We start from the raw sequence: 19,532 nt of genomic DNA, 5'->3' as shown, positions 1-19,532 counted from the left end.
GGGAGCCCTGTGAACTTCCGCCACCGTTCCTGGTGGACAGATCTGTTGCAAAACCCAGCTTCAGCTCTTGCAAAAACAGAGCTCTGGTGCAGTCAGAACAGCTCCTCCGACAATGGGAGAGCAGGGTTTGGCAGCAGCAGATCTGAGGATATTCCTGCCTGCCTCTTTCTCAGTGGGGCGTGATGCAGCCAGCTCATGTCCCCAGGCATATAAACCCCGAAATGAAGCAATAACAGGGATTACTCATTGGGGGAGCCGTGGAGGAGAAAGGGAGCTGCTGTTTCGGAGAAGCCTGAGCTCCTGAGAGAAGTCCACCCATGACCAGGATTTACAGAACCAAAACCTGGCACAGAGATGGATTCCTGCTGTGAGTTTACAGAAGGAGCAAAGCTGGTCTATGCCAGGGACACAGATCTCCTCCACCAGCGCTGCGCTGCCTGTGCCTGGACATGAGACCTGCTGGAAGCCCCCACTGATGGTTTCTTGGCCAGTTCCCCAGTTCACAGTTGTCCTGGGTTGTAGTGTAGGATGTACACAAAGTATTTATTCTATCACCATCTTCATGAACTGTTGAAACCAAGTGAGGCAGCGCTCTAGTGTAGGGCTGTCTTCTGCTAATGGCCCATCAACGCCTTGTTCATGACTCACAGGTAACTCCCTCTAGGAGTTATCTCTGTTTAATGGGCCATCAAGGACCCACTTCACAACTCATCATCCCATTGTGAGATGCTCCACCCAGGGGGAGGAGCCAAGCATTCTCACCTGGATATAAGCTGGGATTTGGAACAGGACAGGCAGCCCTTACCTACTGGATTCCCAGAGGATTAGAGCTACCAGACCTTTTTCTACAGGATCACTGCTTCAGGACGACCACCTCATCTGGACTGTTTCCACCATCCTGCTCAGGTTGTATTCTGACTCTGTCAGTGGTTCTTTGTGTTATTGCATTTATTTTATTTTTACCCTTTTACCTTTCTTCTTATTAAATTGTATCTCTGACTTGGAGCCTCTCACTCGTTTTGCTTTCAAACCACAACAATAGTCCATTTAATGTGCTCACTGCGGATCTAGCATGATGTCTTTACTTTTTTTTCCACCAGTATCTGAACAACATGAAACAACATGTGAAATTCCTTTCTGCTACAGATCAGGCTCTTGGAGCCAAATGACTGCTCACAATGAGGAGAGAAATCACAATGCTCCAGAGAGGCCTCCAGCCAACCTGAACTGTGTTTGCACTCTGGTTGCTCCTCTCCTGCCTCCCACCCCTATGCTGAGTAGTGCAGCCCTTTCCAGGGAGTGCTGCTTTAGCTCTCCCTGTCCTGTGGATCCTGGCTCCTGCTCCAGCCAGCCCTGAAAGGACCCCTGGGTGTGAGTTATCCAGGCTTAAAGATTTTTAAAATGTCTTCTCTAGCAGCTGTTGTCTCACATCCTCCTTTCCTAATGGCCTGGAAAGCATTTTCCTTATTCCTCGTCCAGTTCTAGCTCAGCAATCTGTATCCACTTCTTTGCTCTCCTTCCTAACAGGCTTGGCATTTCCACATGGTTCCTTGCCTTTGGTTTCCAACAGCCCATAAAGTCCTTTTTTACTGCCCAGAGCCTTATCAAACCGGGACAATCCTCTGCTGTCTTTGGCATCCTTCTTGGCTTTCCATGCCTTGCTGCTATCAGGCGCTGCCTGGTCCTTCCATGACACATCGCTTGTCTATTTTCCCATCCCTGCTGCAGTCTCCAGGCAGGAGGACCTTCAGCTGCAGCCAATTTCCTGTGTTTTCTTGACCACTCCATAAACCCAGCTCAAAGCTATCCCTGTCCCCACACACATTCCTCTGTCTAGGCCTTTCCTCCCCAGGGCAGCTGCTGAGACAAAGGCTCTCCTGCATCACACAGTGCACGCACAGTGAGTGGTTCTGTCCATTACCCCTCCTCTGAACTCCTGTCCCCCAGCCAATGCACCAACCCCTGGGCCAGTGAACATCACCACTCAGCAGCTGGGATTCACACCATCCCAGCACACTGAGAGCCCCCATCCCACCTCTCCATCCCCGTGGCACCCCAGCACAGAGCTGGCTGCCCTGCTGGCCAGTGTCCCCTGGTCCCTTGCACCGTGGCTCCCACGGCACTCAGCCCCGTGGGCACAGCTGACACGGGACACCTGGCGCTGTGCAGGGCTGGCACTCGGCCACAGGCGAGTTGGAGGCCAGGCAGATCATCCCAGGCTCTCTGGTGAGGCACAGCATGGCGGGTGCTCGGTGATGGCCTGTGAGGCCCCACTTATCTGCTCTGCCGGCTGCCTGGGCAGTGTTCCCAGGGTGGGAGAAGCCCATGGGAAGGCTATGGTTTCCTGCTGCAGAGATGGACCATGTGCTATGGACAGATGAAGGAGGTGATGGTGTGATAGCCCCCAGCGTGCTGTCTCAGCAGGCAATGGCACCCCACTGTGAGCAGAGCCCTGCTGCACCCAGGGCACCCTCAGCTTCCCTCTCCCAAGCAATAGCATCCTGGCAGAGAGAAACCAGCAATGGCTGGCCAACATCAGCACACAAGTCTGATGTCATGGTGGAGATTGGAAGCCTCTAGGACCCACTCTATAGAAAAGAAGCAGGACAGAGCTGGCTTAGTTGGTCCTCTGGCTCCCAGGCACTGAGGCAGATTCGGGACGAGCATGACAATGGAGACCACAATGGAAAGGGAAAGTCCAGGCATGTAGTGAGGGGTGAGGGATGCTTTAGCTGGCAGAGGCCACTGAACTTTGCCCTCTCTGGACTCCCGGGTCCGTGTGGTGCTGCACAGCCACCCATTTTCAGTGTGATGTGTCAGCTGCGGTCATTTCCATACCGAGTGACTCAGTGGGGCCAAGGGTGCCTGTTTGCACCCATGCCATGGCAACTCGCCACCACACACAGCACTGCTGCGTGTGCAGGGTTGCCAGAGATGATGACGGCGGCCCTCTCCCATTGCCTCATGCCGATTGTATGCGATAGCAGCCGTGCCTGCCCACTTCAGTGGCAGCACAACTTCCTGATGTCACCTCAGCCCCACTCTGCCAAGGGGAAGGTGTGAGTCTCCCGCTGCAAAAACAACTCCTTTGGTCTTTTGGGGTTTTTTTTCTTAATGCTTTTATCCCCATGAAGGCATGGGCAGGAGCCAGCCTGTCTCCTGGCCAGACCCCCAAGCCAGGCATCAGCGCTTCCCACGCTCCACTGCCAGCTCGGGTGGCCAGAGTTCTGCACTTCTCTCCTTACCCTCTCTTTTCCCTCTCCTTCCTGCAGTGTGGTATCTGTTGAGCAGCTGTCAGAGCAGAGCACAACTTCCCTCCCTGCCTGCTTGAAGGAGGTCTTGAGTGGCTGGGGCATTTCACACCCTGAGCAGTCAGGCAGGCTGCACCACTTTCCACTGCAAACATTTCCAGCTTCTCCCCAGCCCTCCTGGCCCTTTTATACACTTGCTCTTCCCTCACTGGGACATCATGTTAGGCAGAATGGGAAAAGGCATGACCTGGCAGCACGGCCATGATGCTGACAGAAAGGAGCCAAGCAAGCACAGGGCTGTGAATATGGATTGCCTGCATAGATGGGCTGCAGCAATGCCATCATGACCCCACAAATGCTCTAGTGCAGGTTTTCCTGGACACAGGCAGTTAGTCAGCAGCAGACCTGTGTGTGGGCTGTAGCGCCAAAATTCAAGGTCAGCTCCCAGCAGCTGGATGCCTAAGAAAGGTGTTGGTGTTTCAAGCCCTCTGATGCAGGGCTTTCAGTATGATAAGTGAATTGGGAAGGATTAGAAAAGAGGTCTGAGGTCTCAGCAACTCTCTTCTTGGGAGTTTCACCCTTTTTACTTTAATAGCCAAGTTCCTCTGTACAGAGAGAAACTCCCTCTGACCTCTTCCCCTAGGGCCTTTAACACAAGACTCACCAAAAGAAGACAGAGGCTTCAGTGGGAAGTCCTTGCACTCTTCCCTCTTGGAAACTCTCCCTGTTTTATTGAAAATAACACAAGAGGTGTGAAAGTAAAATTCAGTTCTAGGTGCCTGATGTCAACTTTTCTGCTTCCACTCCTTGCTTGGGCAAGCCACCCAGGACCTGGCAAACATCCCCAGAGATTTCTGCACCCAGCTATTCTCCAGCACTGGATCACCAGCAGCAGGAAAGGGTGAGAGTAGAGCAGTATGTGCCCTCCTCTCCTTGCTCCCTAGCTAAATGTCAGTTTCCAGTACCTCAGTTCATGGTCCCATTCACTTCTCATTACAACTACTGGTTGTCATACCCCTAGTCCTGCTGCCTTCAGTATATTTGGTGTTTGCTGGAGGTGTTGTTCCCCATCAGGAACAAGGTTTGATGCCCTCCCCTCCCTCCCCCCCCCCCCCCCCCCCCCGCCTTTTCACCTCTGCAGAGCTGTTTCCGTTGCTGAGATGGGGGTTCCCCAACCACTTCTTTGCAGAGCTGGACGGGAAGTCCCATCTCCCCACGCAATCTGGCAGAACTCCTGCTGCCTGACATCAGCTGCACAGTCCCTCTTACCACACTGTCTGCATAAGAAGGCAGATTTCTGAGGCATTAGGACATGGGCAGACACTTTTTTGACCTAAAAGATATCAGAGCTCTTTGAGCTTAACACAAATCAGCATTAAAAATCCCCGAAGTGGTGGCACACTAGATACCACCAAGCTACAGCCTGGCTTCATCCCCATGAGCTCTGCACAGCAAAGAGCAGCAACTCCCTGCAGCCACAGCCCCTGTGCCACTCTCCCCCAGCCAGAGGCTGTAGAGATGAGACACAAAACCACCCAAGAGAAGTGGTAGAAGCGTCACATCAGTGTCCCCATCAGTGCTGGCAGGAGAGGGTGAGTGGCTCCATTTGACCCAGGCACCCAGTATATGTTAGTCCCATTTGACCCAGCATTGACCCAGGCACCCAGTATATGTTAGTCCAGATGTGACCCGAAGGCTGCCAGAACACAGCCCTGTCCAGGGGCTGAGCCTGCTGCCTTCCCTAAGGATGACCCTGAGGAGAACCCTGCTGTAGGACTTCTAGCCTGAGCTCTCTCCCTTGCCAGCTGCAGGCACAGGGAAACATCTGTCTCCTGCTTCAGATTAAGATCTGTCAATCTGTGCCGAGAGGAGGACACAGGGTCAGATGACCCTCCCAGGCCACTCCTTCCTGCCCTATGCCCCAAGGGTAAAGGATCCCCCAGCCCCCTTTCTGCTCCCCTCTCCTTTTTTTCTTCTATACACAAAGTCACAAAGCTGAGATGGGGAGCAGCAGCAGTTAAGTTTCTAAACCCATCCTGTTTTCTGTCTTTGCCAAAGTCTCTTCTGCTTCCCTACCCAGGGTGTTGGGGCTCGCCCACACCCAGCTGCCAGAGGAACTGTGATGTTGTTTGTTTTTTTGTCACAGTGATGAAGTGTTTATAGCAACTATCACTCCACAACCCACGGACTGATCTCAGCCCAAGCTTAGAAAATAATGTTAGAGGAAGCACTACCCCTTTCTTCAGGGTCACCAACGGTGGCGTTTCAGGTCACCAAACAGCAAAGTTTTCTGCTGGGCATTACCATGCTGTAAATCACCCAATAACTTTTGTTGTCCCAGATGGGCAGAAAGCTAGGATTTGCCCCAAGCATCTTGCTCTCCCTGCTGCAGGAGCAGCACAGCCAGGGCATCACCACACTGGGAGGGAAGAGACCATCCCTGCCTGTCCCAAGCTCCTGCCAAGGCTCAGAACCAAAAGCATCACAGATGGGAGACACTGGAAACCACACTGCTGCCTGTCTGTGCAGTCACACTCCAGGCCATGGAGATTTACTGCTCAAATGGAGAAAAGGCTGTGTCTGCTGACAGCCCACCTCCCTGGCGTGCCGGCCGCTGCCGAGCCTCACTGAGCATCCAGGGGAGGCCTGGCTCGGGTGTGGATTTCCTATCCAAATGAGATACAGCTGTTTCTGCTTCCGCTCCAAAGACCAAAGCAAGTTTTTTTAAAAAACAATTTATCATATATTTTCTTTGACCAAGGCTCCTTGCAGGTGTCACCTGGGCCTGAACTGCCCAACCTCACAGCATCAAGGCTGGATCAGGCAGAGAGTGTGGCCTGTACAAACACAGCTCTTGGAGAGGAATATCCCAGCAGAAAGTCCTGAGGCTAAAACCCATCTCAGTGGGAGCTCTTACTGTAGGGCAAGCAGAAAAACAGGGCTCTAAGAATTACATTCTTGCAATCAATACCAAGGGGCTTGTCCCCAGCCCATGCTTGAGGGACCCCTGTCTTTTAATGCACACATATATTCCCCTCTGCAGCACAGACAGAGGCACCTACAGGAATGAGGCTTAGCTGCAGCTTCACAGGCCTGGCACAGCCCAGTTCCTACATCCCTGCATGCATGCAGGACAGGGAGGGATGTCCCCAGCCACCACAAGTACACCACAAATCCCTGGCCAGGGACAGAAGCAAAAGGGAGTCCTGGGCAGCACACATGTCAAACAGCAGCACACAGCAGCACACAGCAGAACATTTTCTCCAACCCCAGCTGCAGCCACTGTCAGTGAAAAGGGCTGGCATTTGAAGGGCTGGATCACCCCACCCTACTGCTGTGCAACCCTTGGTTTTCTATACCTCTCACTGGTTCCTTCCTCATCCTGCTAGCCTCCCTTGTACTTGGAATAAGCTGCTTCTGAAATTTTAGTGCAGGGCCCTGATGAGAAGGACCCTGAGCCCAAGCCACTGGTCCTTTTCCCAGCTGGACACACTTACACAAATCCCAAGAATGACAAGGCTTGTGTTTGCTATTACTTTAAATGCCTGAGGGAAAACACTATCTCAGTGGCACGGTGAGGCTTCCGAGATTATATCACTAGTTTGTTTTGAAGCTCAGCTGGCAGGGGAAAGACATGTAGCAGTGCCCCAGAGGCAGGCTGGCAGAGAGGGACGGGGTGTGGATGGCCAGGAGCCATGGATCCATGGGTGCTGACACCCATGGGAGGCTGCTGGCACCCCCGGGAGGCACCCCCTTTTCCTGGCACTGCCTGGAAAAGGCAGCAGTGGGAGCAGGAGGTCCCTATGAGCCCTGGCTGGCTGGGAAGTCTAATGACAGCCGAGCAGCAATAGCCAGGGTTTCCCTTTGACGCAGATGCCTATGGTTGTTGTGCTATCGGGGTGGGAGGTGAGGCAGCACTTTGTAGCATCAAGCAAGTTTTAATTGGAAGTTTTAAGATGCTTATCAGATCAGGCTGCTTCTGACACCATGGATTTTGACACCGGCCATGTGTCTCTGACCCTTGGGGGTTTTGGCCAAGCCCCAGGAAGGCTGATGTGACAGTAAAATGTAGAGCAGCCTCTAAGGAAATGCATGCATAAACTGTAGACAAAAATATCCCAGTGGGTGATGAGATATCTTTGAATATGTAAATGGAGTTGTTCAGGTTAGGGAAAGATGTGGTTAAGAAACCATTTTAAAAACATTCCTCAAGTTGACATCTTTGACATCTGTCAGTGCTGTTTTTCCAGTAGGGTAAAAACGTTGAAACACAAAAGAGCAAAGCTCTTGTGAGCCACCACAGCTCTGCTGTCCCTGCCAAGGGAGGCAGGCTTTGCCTCAGCAGTAGCCTCTCATTTTCCTTGGCCTTTTCATGTGACCACTCAGATCAAAAGCAGCAAATACCAGGTTGTCCTTATGTGACAGTCAATGCCCTCCCAGCAAGACACCTCTCTGCCCCAGCTGAGGGCATGTGGGGCCATCACACAGTGTGGGGCTCAATCCAAAGGCCACAGGGGCCTCAAGCAAGTGGCAACTTCACAAGCAAGTCTTGTGGGATTCCCGTTACAGAGAGGAGAGCTGCTACAGGAGGGAAGCATCTTTTCATTTATTAAAGACTGAGAATACAACTGTGGGCCCGGCCACGAGAGCTGGATGCCTGAAGCAGAGCTAGATTTTGGCTGGAAGGGTGTGGTCTCCTCTCCAGGCAGCCTTCTGCAATATCAGCCGAATTTCCTACCTGGCAGGGCAACCCAACCTCCCCACCCTGGCAGCACTCCATCTGGAGCAGAGCCTCTCTCCACACCAGCCCAGCCTTGGTTACTTATTGCTTTGAATGTGCTAGTCTAGTACAGGGTGAATTAAAAACAAAAATGCATGTCTGTTGCGGTGTGTTTGTGCTGTCTTCAGGTTGTGCTGGGAACTCTGGACATCAGACCTGGAGAGGGATGGAAGAGAGAAGTGCATGAAGTCAGGCTGGGCTGGGAGCAGAGATATCTCAGGGACAACAGTGCTCCATGACAGATCATGTCTTTGCCAACAGGCCACAAAGCAACAGCCTTTGGCATCCGCTGCTGGAGCCAAGCAGGTGCTGGCAGTCAGCTGAGGCTGATGGAGAGGAGCAGCTGGCACCCAGCACCTGAGCTCTGCTGTAAGGGCTGGGAGTCACAGGCAGCCCAGAGAGACACTGTGGCAGGCCTGCCTTCTTCACTGGCCTGAGGGAGGACAGCCCAGCCAGCGCATGGAGCCAGAGAAAGGAGGGGAGCTCCGAGGGAAGGACCAACCTGAGATTTATTTGAATGTGTGGCTCTCAGCTCCTCCCCGGCCGAACCCTGGAAGAGATGGAGCAGGGTCAGCACTGCCATGGGATGGTGAGCACACCGAGGGCTGGAGCTCGCCAAGACACAGGAGCCCAAGCCCCTTCACTCCCTCCACGGCCCCGCCACAGGCACCCACCTTTGGGCCCAAACAAGGCAGCATAGCAGGGGTGGTTGCAGTAGGGTTTGCCATCATGCTGCAGGGAGAGAGAAAGACCATCAGCCCCACCTCTGCTTGTCCCAGCCCTCAGTTGCAAGGGACAAGGACCTCCTGGGCAGCAAACCTCACCTCTGCATGGCCTCCAGACGTCAGGGTCTTGTTACACTTCTCACATCTTAAGCAGGGCCGGTGCCAGTCCTTCCCCAGAGAAGTCACCTTCTCGGCTGCCGTGGAAAGGAAGTGGGTTAGTTGAGGTTGAGGCACTGAACAAGCACAAGTTGGTTTTGGCAGATTGGTTGCCTTGCTGTCAACCCTAGGGAGGACATTTTTCAACATTTTCTCAAGTCCATCTGTCCAGGACAGAGGGCACAGTGTTCAAATACGAGTGTTGGCTGTGCACACACCATGCCATGCACATCCAGGAACACGGATCTGCAGCAGTGGTGCCACGCCCAGGGTGACATGGTTGCATCCAGGAGGATGGACTGACTTCTACCCCGTCTTCCAAAGACCTGAGGACCTCCCTCCTCCCAACATCAGCCTGCAAGGAGATTAATTTCTCTCCAGTGAGCTGGAGCCCAAGAAATCACTAGAGTTGGCCGGAGTGAAACAGGATGCTGGCAAGGACTGGGAAGGCAGAGCCATTGCCACACCCTGCCAACATAAACCAGTCCCCTCCAGCCACAGCTCGTATTCTGCTGGCACCATGGCAAACTAGAGCAGAGCTGGAGCCTGGTGGGGCTTCAGGCAGCTGTGGGAGTCACAATATCCTGGAGCCAGGACATATTTGCAGAGAGAAGGGGGAGTACAGGTGCCTTTTAACTGGAGCACAGCAGAGGAGAAGGATATTTTCTGCAGGCATGTGTGCTCTTCATATTGGCAGCCAAGCTCCTGGGAATTTATTAAGTGATTAAACAGAGCTGTCCACAGAAATTGTGTCAAAGCCAGGTCTGAACACTGTCCCCATGCCTGCAAATGGGACCAAGCCAGTGTGGGTAACGCATGCCCTAGGGGGCCCTGGGCAGCCTGAAGCAACTCTTTGCAGTTCAAATATGCCCACAAGAGCCTGTACAAGGAGCAAGCTAGTGGCTGCAGAGGTGGGAGCGGGGGCAGTGCCCAAATGTCACAAGGCAGCCCTGCTGCCATTCACCAGTGGCACAAAGGGCCTCCTGTGCCTGCAGCCTGGCAGGAGCAACAGTGTCCTCCCCGTGGGTGCCCCTAGGAGCCTCAGCCTGGCCTGAGGCAGGACCCTCCTATCACAGGGTTTCTGGAAGGAGCACAGCCTCCCCAACTCTCACACATGCATTTGCACCAATGCTTGGGCAGGACCTCTGCTAAGGCTCATTACAGCTCTCAGGCGCAAAGGCAAAATTCCTGCAAACTCCATCCCTAGTCCTCTCAGCATCATCTCCTCCCCAACCCTGCTCTCTACAGACACGATTTAGCCCGGAGCAGCCTGAGGCACGCCCAAGCAGGACTGCCAGGCTCCAAAAGCCTCAGGGTGCCCCAGAGCCAGGCTTGCTCTGCCTCCTCTGCCAGCCATCTGGATAATCTGCAGGCACAGAAATCAGGCATCCAGCTTGATCCTCCAAGAGCTTTTGAACCCTCCTCAGCCTCTGCATCAACAGAGGCATTTTGTAATAAGTGCAAGCATGATAAGTGTGAGGTCAAACTCCTCCTTGGTCAAATGGTGCCGTCCCAGCTCCTCCACGGCCGCACCTGCGGGCACGGCAAACCCAGCTCACCCTGACCGGGGCTGACACACACCCACAGGGAAAGGCACATGCTGCCACCAGTACTTTGGTGGCTCCTGATATCAAGCCACACAGCTAAATGAGGCATGCCAGGACTCTTAGTCGCAGGAGGAAGCCACAAACGGTATTGTGCCAAATCCCCCATTCCAAAGCATGGCTGCAAGCAGTGAGTTCAAGGCAAAGCAACGTTCCCCAACTGCAGGAACCACAGCCCCAGCAGCCCTATGTGCAACGCCCATGCCAGCCCCAGCACAGCTCCCCAGTGCGGGCATCACTAGCAGGCACAGTAAGCAGGTCCCGGGTTTGAGCCTCCAACTCCTTAGCTGAGCACAAATAGTTGGGGCACAGGCAGAGCAGAAATAAAGCAGAGAAAGAAGCTGGTGATGGCACCTAGGTTCCAGATCTCTCATCTTGAGTGAATTAAAAAGCAGGGTGTGTCTCTTAAGCTGCTCCCAGCAAACCCCCTTGAGTTCAGGTATGCCAGTCAAGTGGAGAGGTCTGGTAGAGGAACCTGCCTGCTCCAAAAGCTGATAGCAAAGTATGAAGCTCAAATCCCACAGACACCCTCAGACAGGACAGCAGGTCCATGGCCCCAGAAGGGAGAGGAGCTCTGGGGCCCAAGTTTGGAGAAAGCCCAGCAGCAGACAGCAGCCCAACAAGGCTCACATCTACTCTGCAACAACGGCTTAAAAATAACTCCCCAGAGGTGTCATCCTGCTGTGCTAAACCACACAGAACAACATGTGGATGAGCCACTGACCAAGGCAACTTGCCACAGGGCAGGATTTGCCATTGGAAAGGTGCTTGTTTCACCTGCCCAGCCTTTCAGAGCAGTGAGTTTACCAGCTGGGCCTTTGGGCTCCAAACTGGCTCAGGGCTGCGGGCTGTGCTGGGAAGGAAGTGGGGTTGGGCTTCCATGCTGCTGTGGAAGAACCAGGCGCAGCCCACGGTCTGCAGCCAGGCATCTCCTTGGGGGTGGATCTGTAGGCTCACCCACCCGGGGCACCCCGGGGACCCACAGCGCAAGGCTGAGCAGCTTTGGGATATCCCGGGGGTTTGCAGAGATGGGCTGCGCAGTATGGGGGCCAGAAGCCGGGGCGCCCAGAGGACGTACAGCCCGGCGTGTCCCCCAGGGTGGGGGCGGCTGGGAAGGGATAGGAAGCCCTTACCGAAGTAGACCTCCTTCTGGCAGCGGGGACACTTGGGCATGGTGTCGGCTCGGCTGGGCTCGGGACTCGGCTCGCACCGGCTATGGGATGCTCCACGCCGGCCCCGCCGAAGTCAATGCCCGCCCGCCCCGCCCAGCGCCGCCCAGCGCCGCCCAGATGTGCGGTCCGCCCCACCCAGATGTGCACCCCGCCCGCAGCTGAAGGAGACCGCCCAGGGCACGGCCCTGCAGGGGCTGCCGAGACGGGGTCCTGCACCCCTTCCAGCCCTGCATCTCCCGCACCCCTTGTCCCCTGCAATCCCTCCACCTGCACGTCTTGCGCCCTTTGCAGTCCACAGCCCCACAGCCCTTGCAGCCCGATCTCCACTGCCCTCACACACAGCCCTGTCCCCTCTGCAGCCCGGCCCCCTGCCCGCGCTTGTGCTGTGTGGGTGGCCGAGACCCCCGCTCAGAGCAGGGCATCTGTCAATTAACCACACTCACAGATAAAGATTGTTGGGGGTCTGCCCACCCGGGCGCACCCTCTCCGAGCACAGATACGTTTTTCTCCCAGGGGAGTGTAAAAGTCGACCCTCAGGCAGGTCTCGTGCCCATGGGGAATTTTGGGGTGCGGGATGAAGCAGGCGGGAGCTTCAGGACTGTAACCCCACTCTTGCAGGACATTGGGAATGGCGTGGGTGTGGCACATGCCTCCGCTCACTGTGGAGAGCCAGCCCATCTGTGTCACTGACTTTGTCATTTTATTAGGAGGGAGGACTTGTTGTTCCTTTGTGCTTGGCTGTAAAGGAAACGAAAAGCCTATCCAAAGGTCTGTTTTGTATGAAACAATCCTCCCCAGGGCACGTTGCTGTGCTGGAAAGGTCATGAGGGCTTGTGAAACCCAGCGCCAGCACGCCTAGTGACTGCCTCCCGAAATGCGAGGCATCCCTCGCCGACACAAACAGGGTCCTGCTGACACCGGATCCCACCCGTGGGTGCAGGAGGAGAGGCGGCAAGCTGTGCCCAGAGGCAAAATTCATGTTCAGCTGGAACTGCTTTACCACCCAGCAGCCTCCCTTCTCAGCACAATCCCCCTGCTGATGCTCCTTGCTGCTGCCAGTGGTCCCAATCTTTCACCCCCCAGTTGGCAGCCCCACTGCAGGCTGGAGAGCACCATCCTGCTGCAAGGGCAGCGCTGGGCTCGGCGGGGTGTGCAGCGGGCAGGATGTCACCGGGAGCAGCTCCCGGCTGAGGCGTGAGTCATGCTGAGGTGCTGAGACAGTGTCTTACAGTATGGGAGGGGAGGCAGACGTGTCCTGCAAAGGCCTCCACCCTGTCTCCTCCCCATTCTTCCTGCCCTGAGGCACCAATACATGCAGGCACCGATATTTAGCCACATCACATCCCCCTGTACCCAGACACAGCACTCAGTGAGCACCCAGCTGGGTTACCCAGGCCAGGACTCCTTCCCCACACCATGAGGAGTGCAGCTGGCACCCTGATGAAATACAGGGACAAGTCATGTCCTCTCTCCACTCTGGTGGCCCTGCTTCCCCTCCTACACAGTGCCAGCCTGCTTTGGGGCCACTGACTGGCCTGGACAGACGCTTTCAGCTGCACTCCCTTTTAAGGCAGGCTTTGTGCCGGTTAGCAGCTGAAAACTGCCCTCCTGCAAGTCTCCTCCAGCTGGCCAGCCCTGTGCCCAGTCCCCATGGACCACTCGGCCCAGCTCCTCCTGTGGCAGGAATGCTCTCACCCCAGCTGGGGCAGCACGTGCCTCTGCATGGCACTGGACACCGAGTGACCCTGCTGAAGCAGAGCCTGGCCATCCCCTCCTCTCCCTATCCCCATGGGCTTTCTGGAGATTGGTCTGTTCACTTGAGAGCAGGCCTGGGACCAGGGCCACTCTCACAAGGCAGGCACCACCGAGCCACATGGTGCTCTCTGCCAACCCTGCCTGCATGGGGCTGTGTGCCTGCTGGTCCCTCGTGGCTCCTCAATCGTCCTGGCTGGCTCTGCTGGGTTACCAGAACCCACAGACCTTGGGCTACACCCAGCCTGCTTCACAAGGAGTGAGCCAAAGAATAGTGGTATTGTGCCCTGCAAACCTACGTGAATCTCAACCAGCCAATCTCAGGGGGAAGGCTTCTGTGGGACACAGTCCTGGATCCTGCACACCATGAGAGCTGTGGCTGCACCCTGCTCATGGCTTGGACTCTGTTCCTGTCCCCCTGATCAGCAGGCATGCACAGGGCTGGAGCAGTGCAGCAAAGCCAGCAGGGAGGGAGGAAGGGCTACAGGTGCTCCTGGAGCATGGCAGCATCTCGGGAGCCCATGGGATACAGCTTCTTGTGCATTTTACAGGGAGCGAGTCCATAAACACTTGGAATGCTGGTGTGCAAAACCCATCAGCGCTCTGCGATGGAGCAGTACACTGAGGTCCCACTGTGCTGGGGGGAGCTGGCTGGAAACACTGCAACAGACATTGGGTTCACTGCTCCTTCTGCCATCCAGGGTCCCCCCAGAACACAAAACCAAGCTGCAGCTGTGTAGGAGCCTTCTTGGAGTGGCAGTGAGCAGCAGCCAGCTCATCCCTCTTCACTGGGGTGCTGCCCGTGGTTCTGTGCCCATGCATACAGACAAGGTCATCCAGTGGGCAGCTCCAGTGCTGGGCAGAGATAGCACCGGGGACCAGCAGTAGAAGGGCAGGGGTGGTATTTTCGGCAAACCCAGGTCTCACCCAAAGCATCATTTCAAATCAAGGTTCATAGCCTGACAGGGAAACAACCCAGCCAGCACCAACGGAGAGCAGCCTCTTCAGCAAAGCACAGCTTTATCTTATCTGCAGACCTTGCTCCAGCTAATTTAACCATTAGACTGAGCATGCCTCAGCTGTCAATGCCCTCTGATAGGAATCTTTGGGTGAGGCTCTATCCTGAAGCATCAGGCGCCAGCGCTCCCCGATGGCCTGGCAACAGCCCTCAGAAAACCTGGGCTGTTTCATTTGTTTGTTTGGGTGGCGTTGTTATGGCCAAGGCTATCCCCTCCCTTCGCAAGAGTCAGCACCAGCTCCCCGCCTCCATCTGTGTCACATTTTGTGCAAGGTCCCTTCAGCCCCCAAGAGTTTCTTGGGCTCTTGGGACAGAGTTGCGAGTCAAGCTCCTGGGTGTGCCAGAGCTGCCTACAAAAGTATTTCCTGCAAGCATCTTGGCCACTGGTGACTGCTACAGTAACAACTGGAAAACCCACTGGCATTTTTGCAGGCAGGGCGGTGACATAAGCCAATTTGGGTTTCTTTTGCTAACACAGCAAGAAAAAACAGCTATTTCCATATAGCAGACCAAACCCATCTGCCCATGCAGCAGCTCCAGGCTCCCCCTCCTGCCTTGCTGGAGTGGGGTAGGGGCTTCCAGAGTTCTCACAGTCCCCCACCACCCTTTCACAGAGGAGAGATGATGCATCAGTGAGGGCATGATGCAGGGGCCAGTGACACCGTGGTCCAGCATTTGTCCCAAGCACTCCCACAACTCCAAGTCCGGCAAAATCTCCCTTCCTGGCTATGTTTCAGCCCACACTTGTGCAAGTCAAAGGCCCTCTCAGCTAAGACTATTTGTTGTAAAATATGTGCTACACTACCCAGTGTGGAACTCTAATTTGACAAGAAAATTATAGGATGGCTTGAAACAAGCCTGGCAGAAGCTGGGGGGAGCTTCCAGGCGCATGATCCTATCAAAAGGCCCACGGAGCTGCTCAATGTGCCCTGAAACAGGGGCTGGTGGGCTCTGCCCCCACTCCCCTTCCATCACCTCCGGATTTGCACGTGGCTAATCCCATTACCAGACAGACAGGAAAACAACGGCACGAAAGCGGCTGTCAGGGCAAATTACACCCTAAGGAAAACCTCTGGGATACATCTTCATAAAGCTGACAGGCGACCGCTGGCCAGGAGTAATTGTGAGCAAGACAGAAGCAGGAAGGGCCGTCCAGGAGTGGGGGGCTTAGGGAAGGGGCTTGGAAAGGGGCATTCTGTGGGTTTGTGGCACACCCACCAGCCCACTGCCACTGGTGCCATAAAGCCCCAAATGGTGTGAGCATGTGAAATGCGCTTGCTGCCACGCCAAAATCAGTGCTCAGTGCCCTTAGGGACACAGTGCAGAGCCACCCTGCCGCGGGCACGGGCCATCACATGTTTACTTCCATCTGAAGCTGTAAAAATGCTCCCAGGCCAGTTCAGGCAGCTGGCTGCCCCCACAGCCCCTTGTAAGGTCAGCTCTCACCCTCAGAGGCAGGGTGTGAATTATCAGCACGGGGTTAATGTTACACTGCACGAGCAATAACAAACACGGAGCCGCGGGCCACTCCCGGCTCAGCACGGATGGAGCACGCAGGGCTGCCCACTTGGGGACACAACAGGGACACGACTACGACTTCCATCCATGGGAAAAAAAGGGTGTGGCAGCCTTTGTCTGCCTTTCCAACCCCAACTCCAATTGGAGATGTGGAAATCTCCAATTTCGCCCAGGCTCCCCCAGTCTCCCTGAGAACAGTCTGGCCAAAGTCTCCGCTGCCATCTGTTCTTTTCTTCAAGCTTTCCATTAGTGGCAGCCCAAGGAAACCTCCTGGCTAAATCCTCCTGGGGGAGGATTTGGTACATTTTCCTGGCATGGCCTGGCTGTTTCTATCGTGGCTATCGAATGGAGCCAGGATTGTCAAGGAAGCAAAGTCTGCTGCTTTGGAATGCTGCCCAGAGTCCAGGAGGCATTGCCTCTGCCTGCCAGGGAGATACACATGGGTGCTGGGGGCTGGCAGGGACTGTGGGCACTACTCAGGGGCTACTCGCAGGGGATCTGTGCCAGGGATCACCTCCTCAGCCTCCCTGGCAGCACTGCTTGCCCTGGGTTGGCTCCAGGCTGTTGATGTCACACCTTTTATTCCTGGTTAAAAATTCACTGGAGGTGAGGCAAAGGGGTACAGAAATGTTTGCTCTCTCTTTAAGCATGCTGCTCAGTGTGGTCATGCTGTAGCAGTGGAGCAGGAAGGTGAAAAGGATGTGACCACTGTGCTCTGACATCCCCAGGCACAACAGAGGGCCAGGAGAGCAGGAGAGAGGAGGAGAGCGGGAGGAGTCACAGGGTTACACCTCCATCCCGTCGGCACAGGTATTCCTCCCCCAGCAGTCTGCCCCAGCGCACTCCAGGAGCTCCTTGAGCTCCCCGGGATGGTTCTCAGCTGCTCACCCTACCTGAAAACCCACAGGCTGATGCAGAGCTCTGCCTGTATCCTGGGGTGTTCCTTCGTGGATGCCCCCAGGCAGCAACACTGGTGAGGGGGAGCCAGCACCACCCTCACCAGTGTCAGAGCCAGGGCCTGCACCAGCAGGTCTCCCTATGTAACACTCCAGGGCACTGCAGTGGCAGGGGGATTTACAGCCCAAATCCTCCTCCTCTGCTTGCTTTGTGCCATCCTTTCTTCTTCATCCCTGCCTGCTCTCCGACACCCTCTCCAGTAGTTACACCCAGTTCTTTAACCTCCCACTGGGACCAAGCCAAAGCTCAGCCAGGCCAGGAAAAGCCCCTCTGCTGACTCCAGGGAGTAGCTGAGCCAGCTCTCGGCCCTTGTGGAAACAAACTTTGCTTACTGGGTCACTTTTAATATCCCATCTTAAATCACATCTTCCAGCACTTCATCCCTTTTGGCTCCTGTTTATTGACTTCCCAGCAAATGCTTTAAATCTGTCTGGCTTCCCTGCCCAGCTGTGCTTGCTCTGGCCCCCAGCATCCCAGGGCCATCCTGTCCTGCCATCTCCCTATATTTCAGGACCCCTCCACACTGTGATGGTTGCATCTCCCCTCCCTGCACAGACTGGCTCAGGCATACACCCAGGGCTGCCCTCACCATTGCTACCCCTGCCAACTCCTTTCCTAGTGTTTTCCATGTGTGCAGAATGCTGTCCCTCTCTAGAATCAGCCTTTGTACACTCTCCAGTCCCTCTCTAGAATCAGCCTTTGTACACTCTCCATCCCTTTTCTGGGTCATGAAGGACGGCACAAGCTGTGCAGCCCCATCTCTGGTGCCCTCAGCCCTGCGTTGAGAAGCACCACTAGGTGACAATCCTGCTCCTCCTGCAGCCTGGGGACACCCAGGCTGGCACCCATCACCCAGACTGCCCTCAAAATAGTTTGGCCAGCTGGTGAGTTCTCTGCTGACCTGTGATGGCTCCCAGGAAACCTGGGAGCCAGCAAGTGAAATGGCCCCGGACAAATTCACAGCGCTTGGGGGATTTCCAAGCAAAGCTGCATCCACTTTGTTCTCTATTTTCATCTATACCCTGGAAAGCATGTCTGTAATCACCAGGGCCCTCCAACTTTTTTATCCCACTAGCAAGTCCAAACTGAAAAAAAAATTAAAATATTTGACATCCCTGAGGGGAATGATGTTTTCCAAGTCTCAAGTAAAGGAGCACTTTCGGTTCCCATTGGCCTCCCAAAAATAAATACAAAAATGCACCAAGGATTAGAGGCCAGAGCTGCCTTCCCTGCTTGAGCAACATGCCACTCTGTTGTGTCTGTGCCCTGGTCCCCACACTGACCCATGAGCACAGGGACAGCCCCGACTCCTCAGCACACACAGATAATCCCATATAGGACCTCAAAGCTCTTACAGCCTTCAGGCTCCTGCTCTTAACACCCACCCTGTGGGTACCTGCTGTACCTGGGGGACACTTTGTGTCACGAGAGGTGCCCAGTCCCTCCACTTACCTGAGAGTAGGAGCCATTGCCCACCCAGAGCCTGAGCAGCCAGGCTGTTCCCTTTGGCACAGCAGGATGCTGTGATACTTGCAGACTTCCCTGCACTCCCTTGTGCAGCACAGCTGAATTTTGTCTATTTTTAATTTCATTGCATTTCTTCAGCAAAACCCTCATGGGGAAAAGAAAATGTAAGGATTTTTTTTTTTTTTTTTTTTTTTTTTTTTTTTTTTTTTTTTTTTTTTTTTTTTTTTTTTTAACTTTAAAAAAGGAAGAGAAACGAATTGAGGGGAAAGCTAGCCCATGGTGGGATCCTGCTGGCATTACTGAGCCTGGCTGGTGCACAGTATGGGGCCAGGTAGGTGCTGGGAAGGAAAATCAGCCTGTGCAGGCCATCAGGGCAGCTTCCTACTGCAGGAGATTGCCACAGTCTAGCAGAGAGGCTGGTATATTAAGCTTATTAATTGATGATGGGAAATAAGAGTTGCAAGGGGAGATGGATTCGTGCCAAGGGCATTGCTGGCAGCTACGCTGGGCCCCGGATGAGCGATGGGAACCCCTCCACCTCAGCACCACTGATGCTGCACGGGGCAAACTTGGCAAATTTTGGCTGTGAGGGCCCAGCTGCGGGACAGGGGAGGAGCCGGCAGAGCAACACTGCTCTGATTTAAAGCGCAGCCTTGTCCCTAAAAAAGCATCCGCAGGGTCAGGTCTCTATGGAAACCCCACCAACACACGAACACACTGAACCCATTCCCCGACCCAGGAGCTGTGCTGCCGAGCCCTCTGTGCCTGGGAAAAGGTTTTGTGCCGCTGGGATTGCTGCCAGGAGGGAAAAAACACTGCTCTGCATGAATGCAGTGCAGAGCAGAGCTCAGTGCCTGAGCCAGGAATACCGCTGCAGCCGCAGGATCCCTGCTGTCCCTGCCCTGCAGCTGTGCCCGCTGCATTTCCCAGCTGTGCCCAGCAAGGAGCAAGGCCAGGGGCTGTGGCTGGCAAACAACCCCTTCTCCTGCACGGCAGTGGAGCAGCTCTGGGCTGGGGCTGGATCCAACACATCACGGGGGCCACCAGGTCTCTGTTTTCCCCAGCAGACGGGGCCAGTGGGATGCCTGGGTGCCCAGGGGGACACAGCCAGCAGGCAGCCCAATGGGGTTCA

At 54.9% G+C, this 19,532-nt stretch overlaps 1 protein-coding gene across 1 annotated transcript; it reads right to left on the bottom strand.

The window, feature by feature from the left end:
• Window positions 1-7,833: 7,833 nt before the first annotated feature.
• Window positions 7,834-11,772, bottom strand: CRIP1 (cysteine rich protein 1). Its single transcript, XM_083867758.1, has 5 exons — window positions 11,650-11,772; window positions 8,856-8,950; window positions 8,706-8,763; window positions 8,534-8,581; window positions 7,834-8,187 (listed from the first exon to the last, which is right to left on the bottom strand). Exons 1-4 carry the CDS (start codon window positions 11,687-11,689, stop codon window positions 8,541-8,543), a joined length of 234 nt encoding a protein of 77 aa, XP_083723884.1. The 5' UTR covers window positions 11,690-11,772; the 3' UTR covers window positions 7,834-8,187; window positions 8,534-8,540.
• Between the last annotated feature and the right edge of the window lie 7,760 nt (window positions 11,773-19,532).

Source organism: Zosterops lateralis (assembly GCF_965231275.1).
Source record: "Zosterops lateralis genome assembly, chromosome: 9".
In the NCBI taxonomy this organism is placed as follows: Eukaryota; Metazoa; Chordata; class Aves; order Passeriformes; family Zosteropidae; genus Zosterops; species Zosterops lateralis.
Note: the sequence above shows the minus strand (reverse complement) of the source record. Positions and strands in the feature narration are given on the sequence as shown.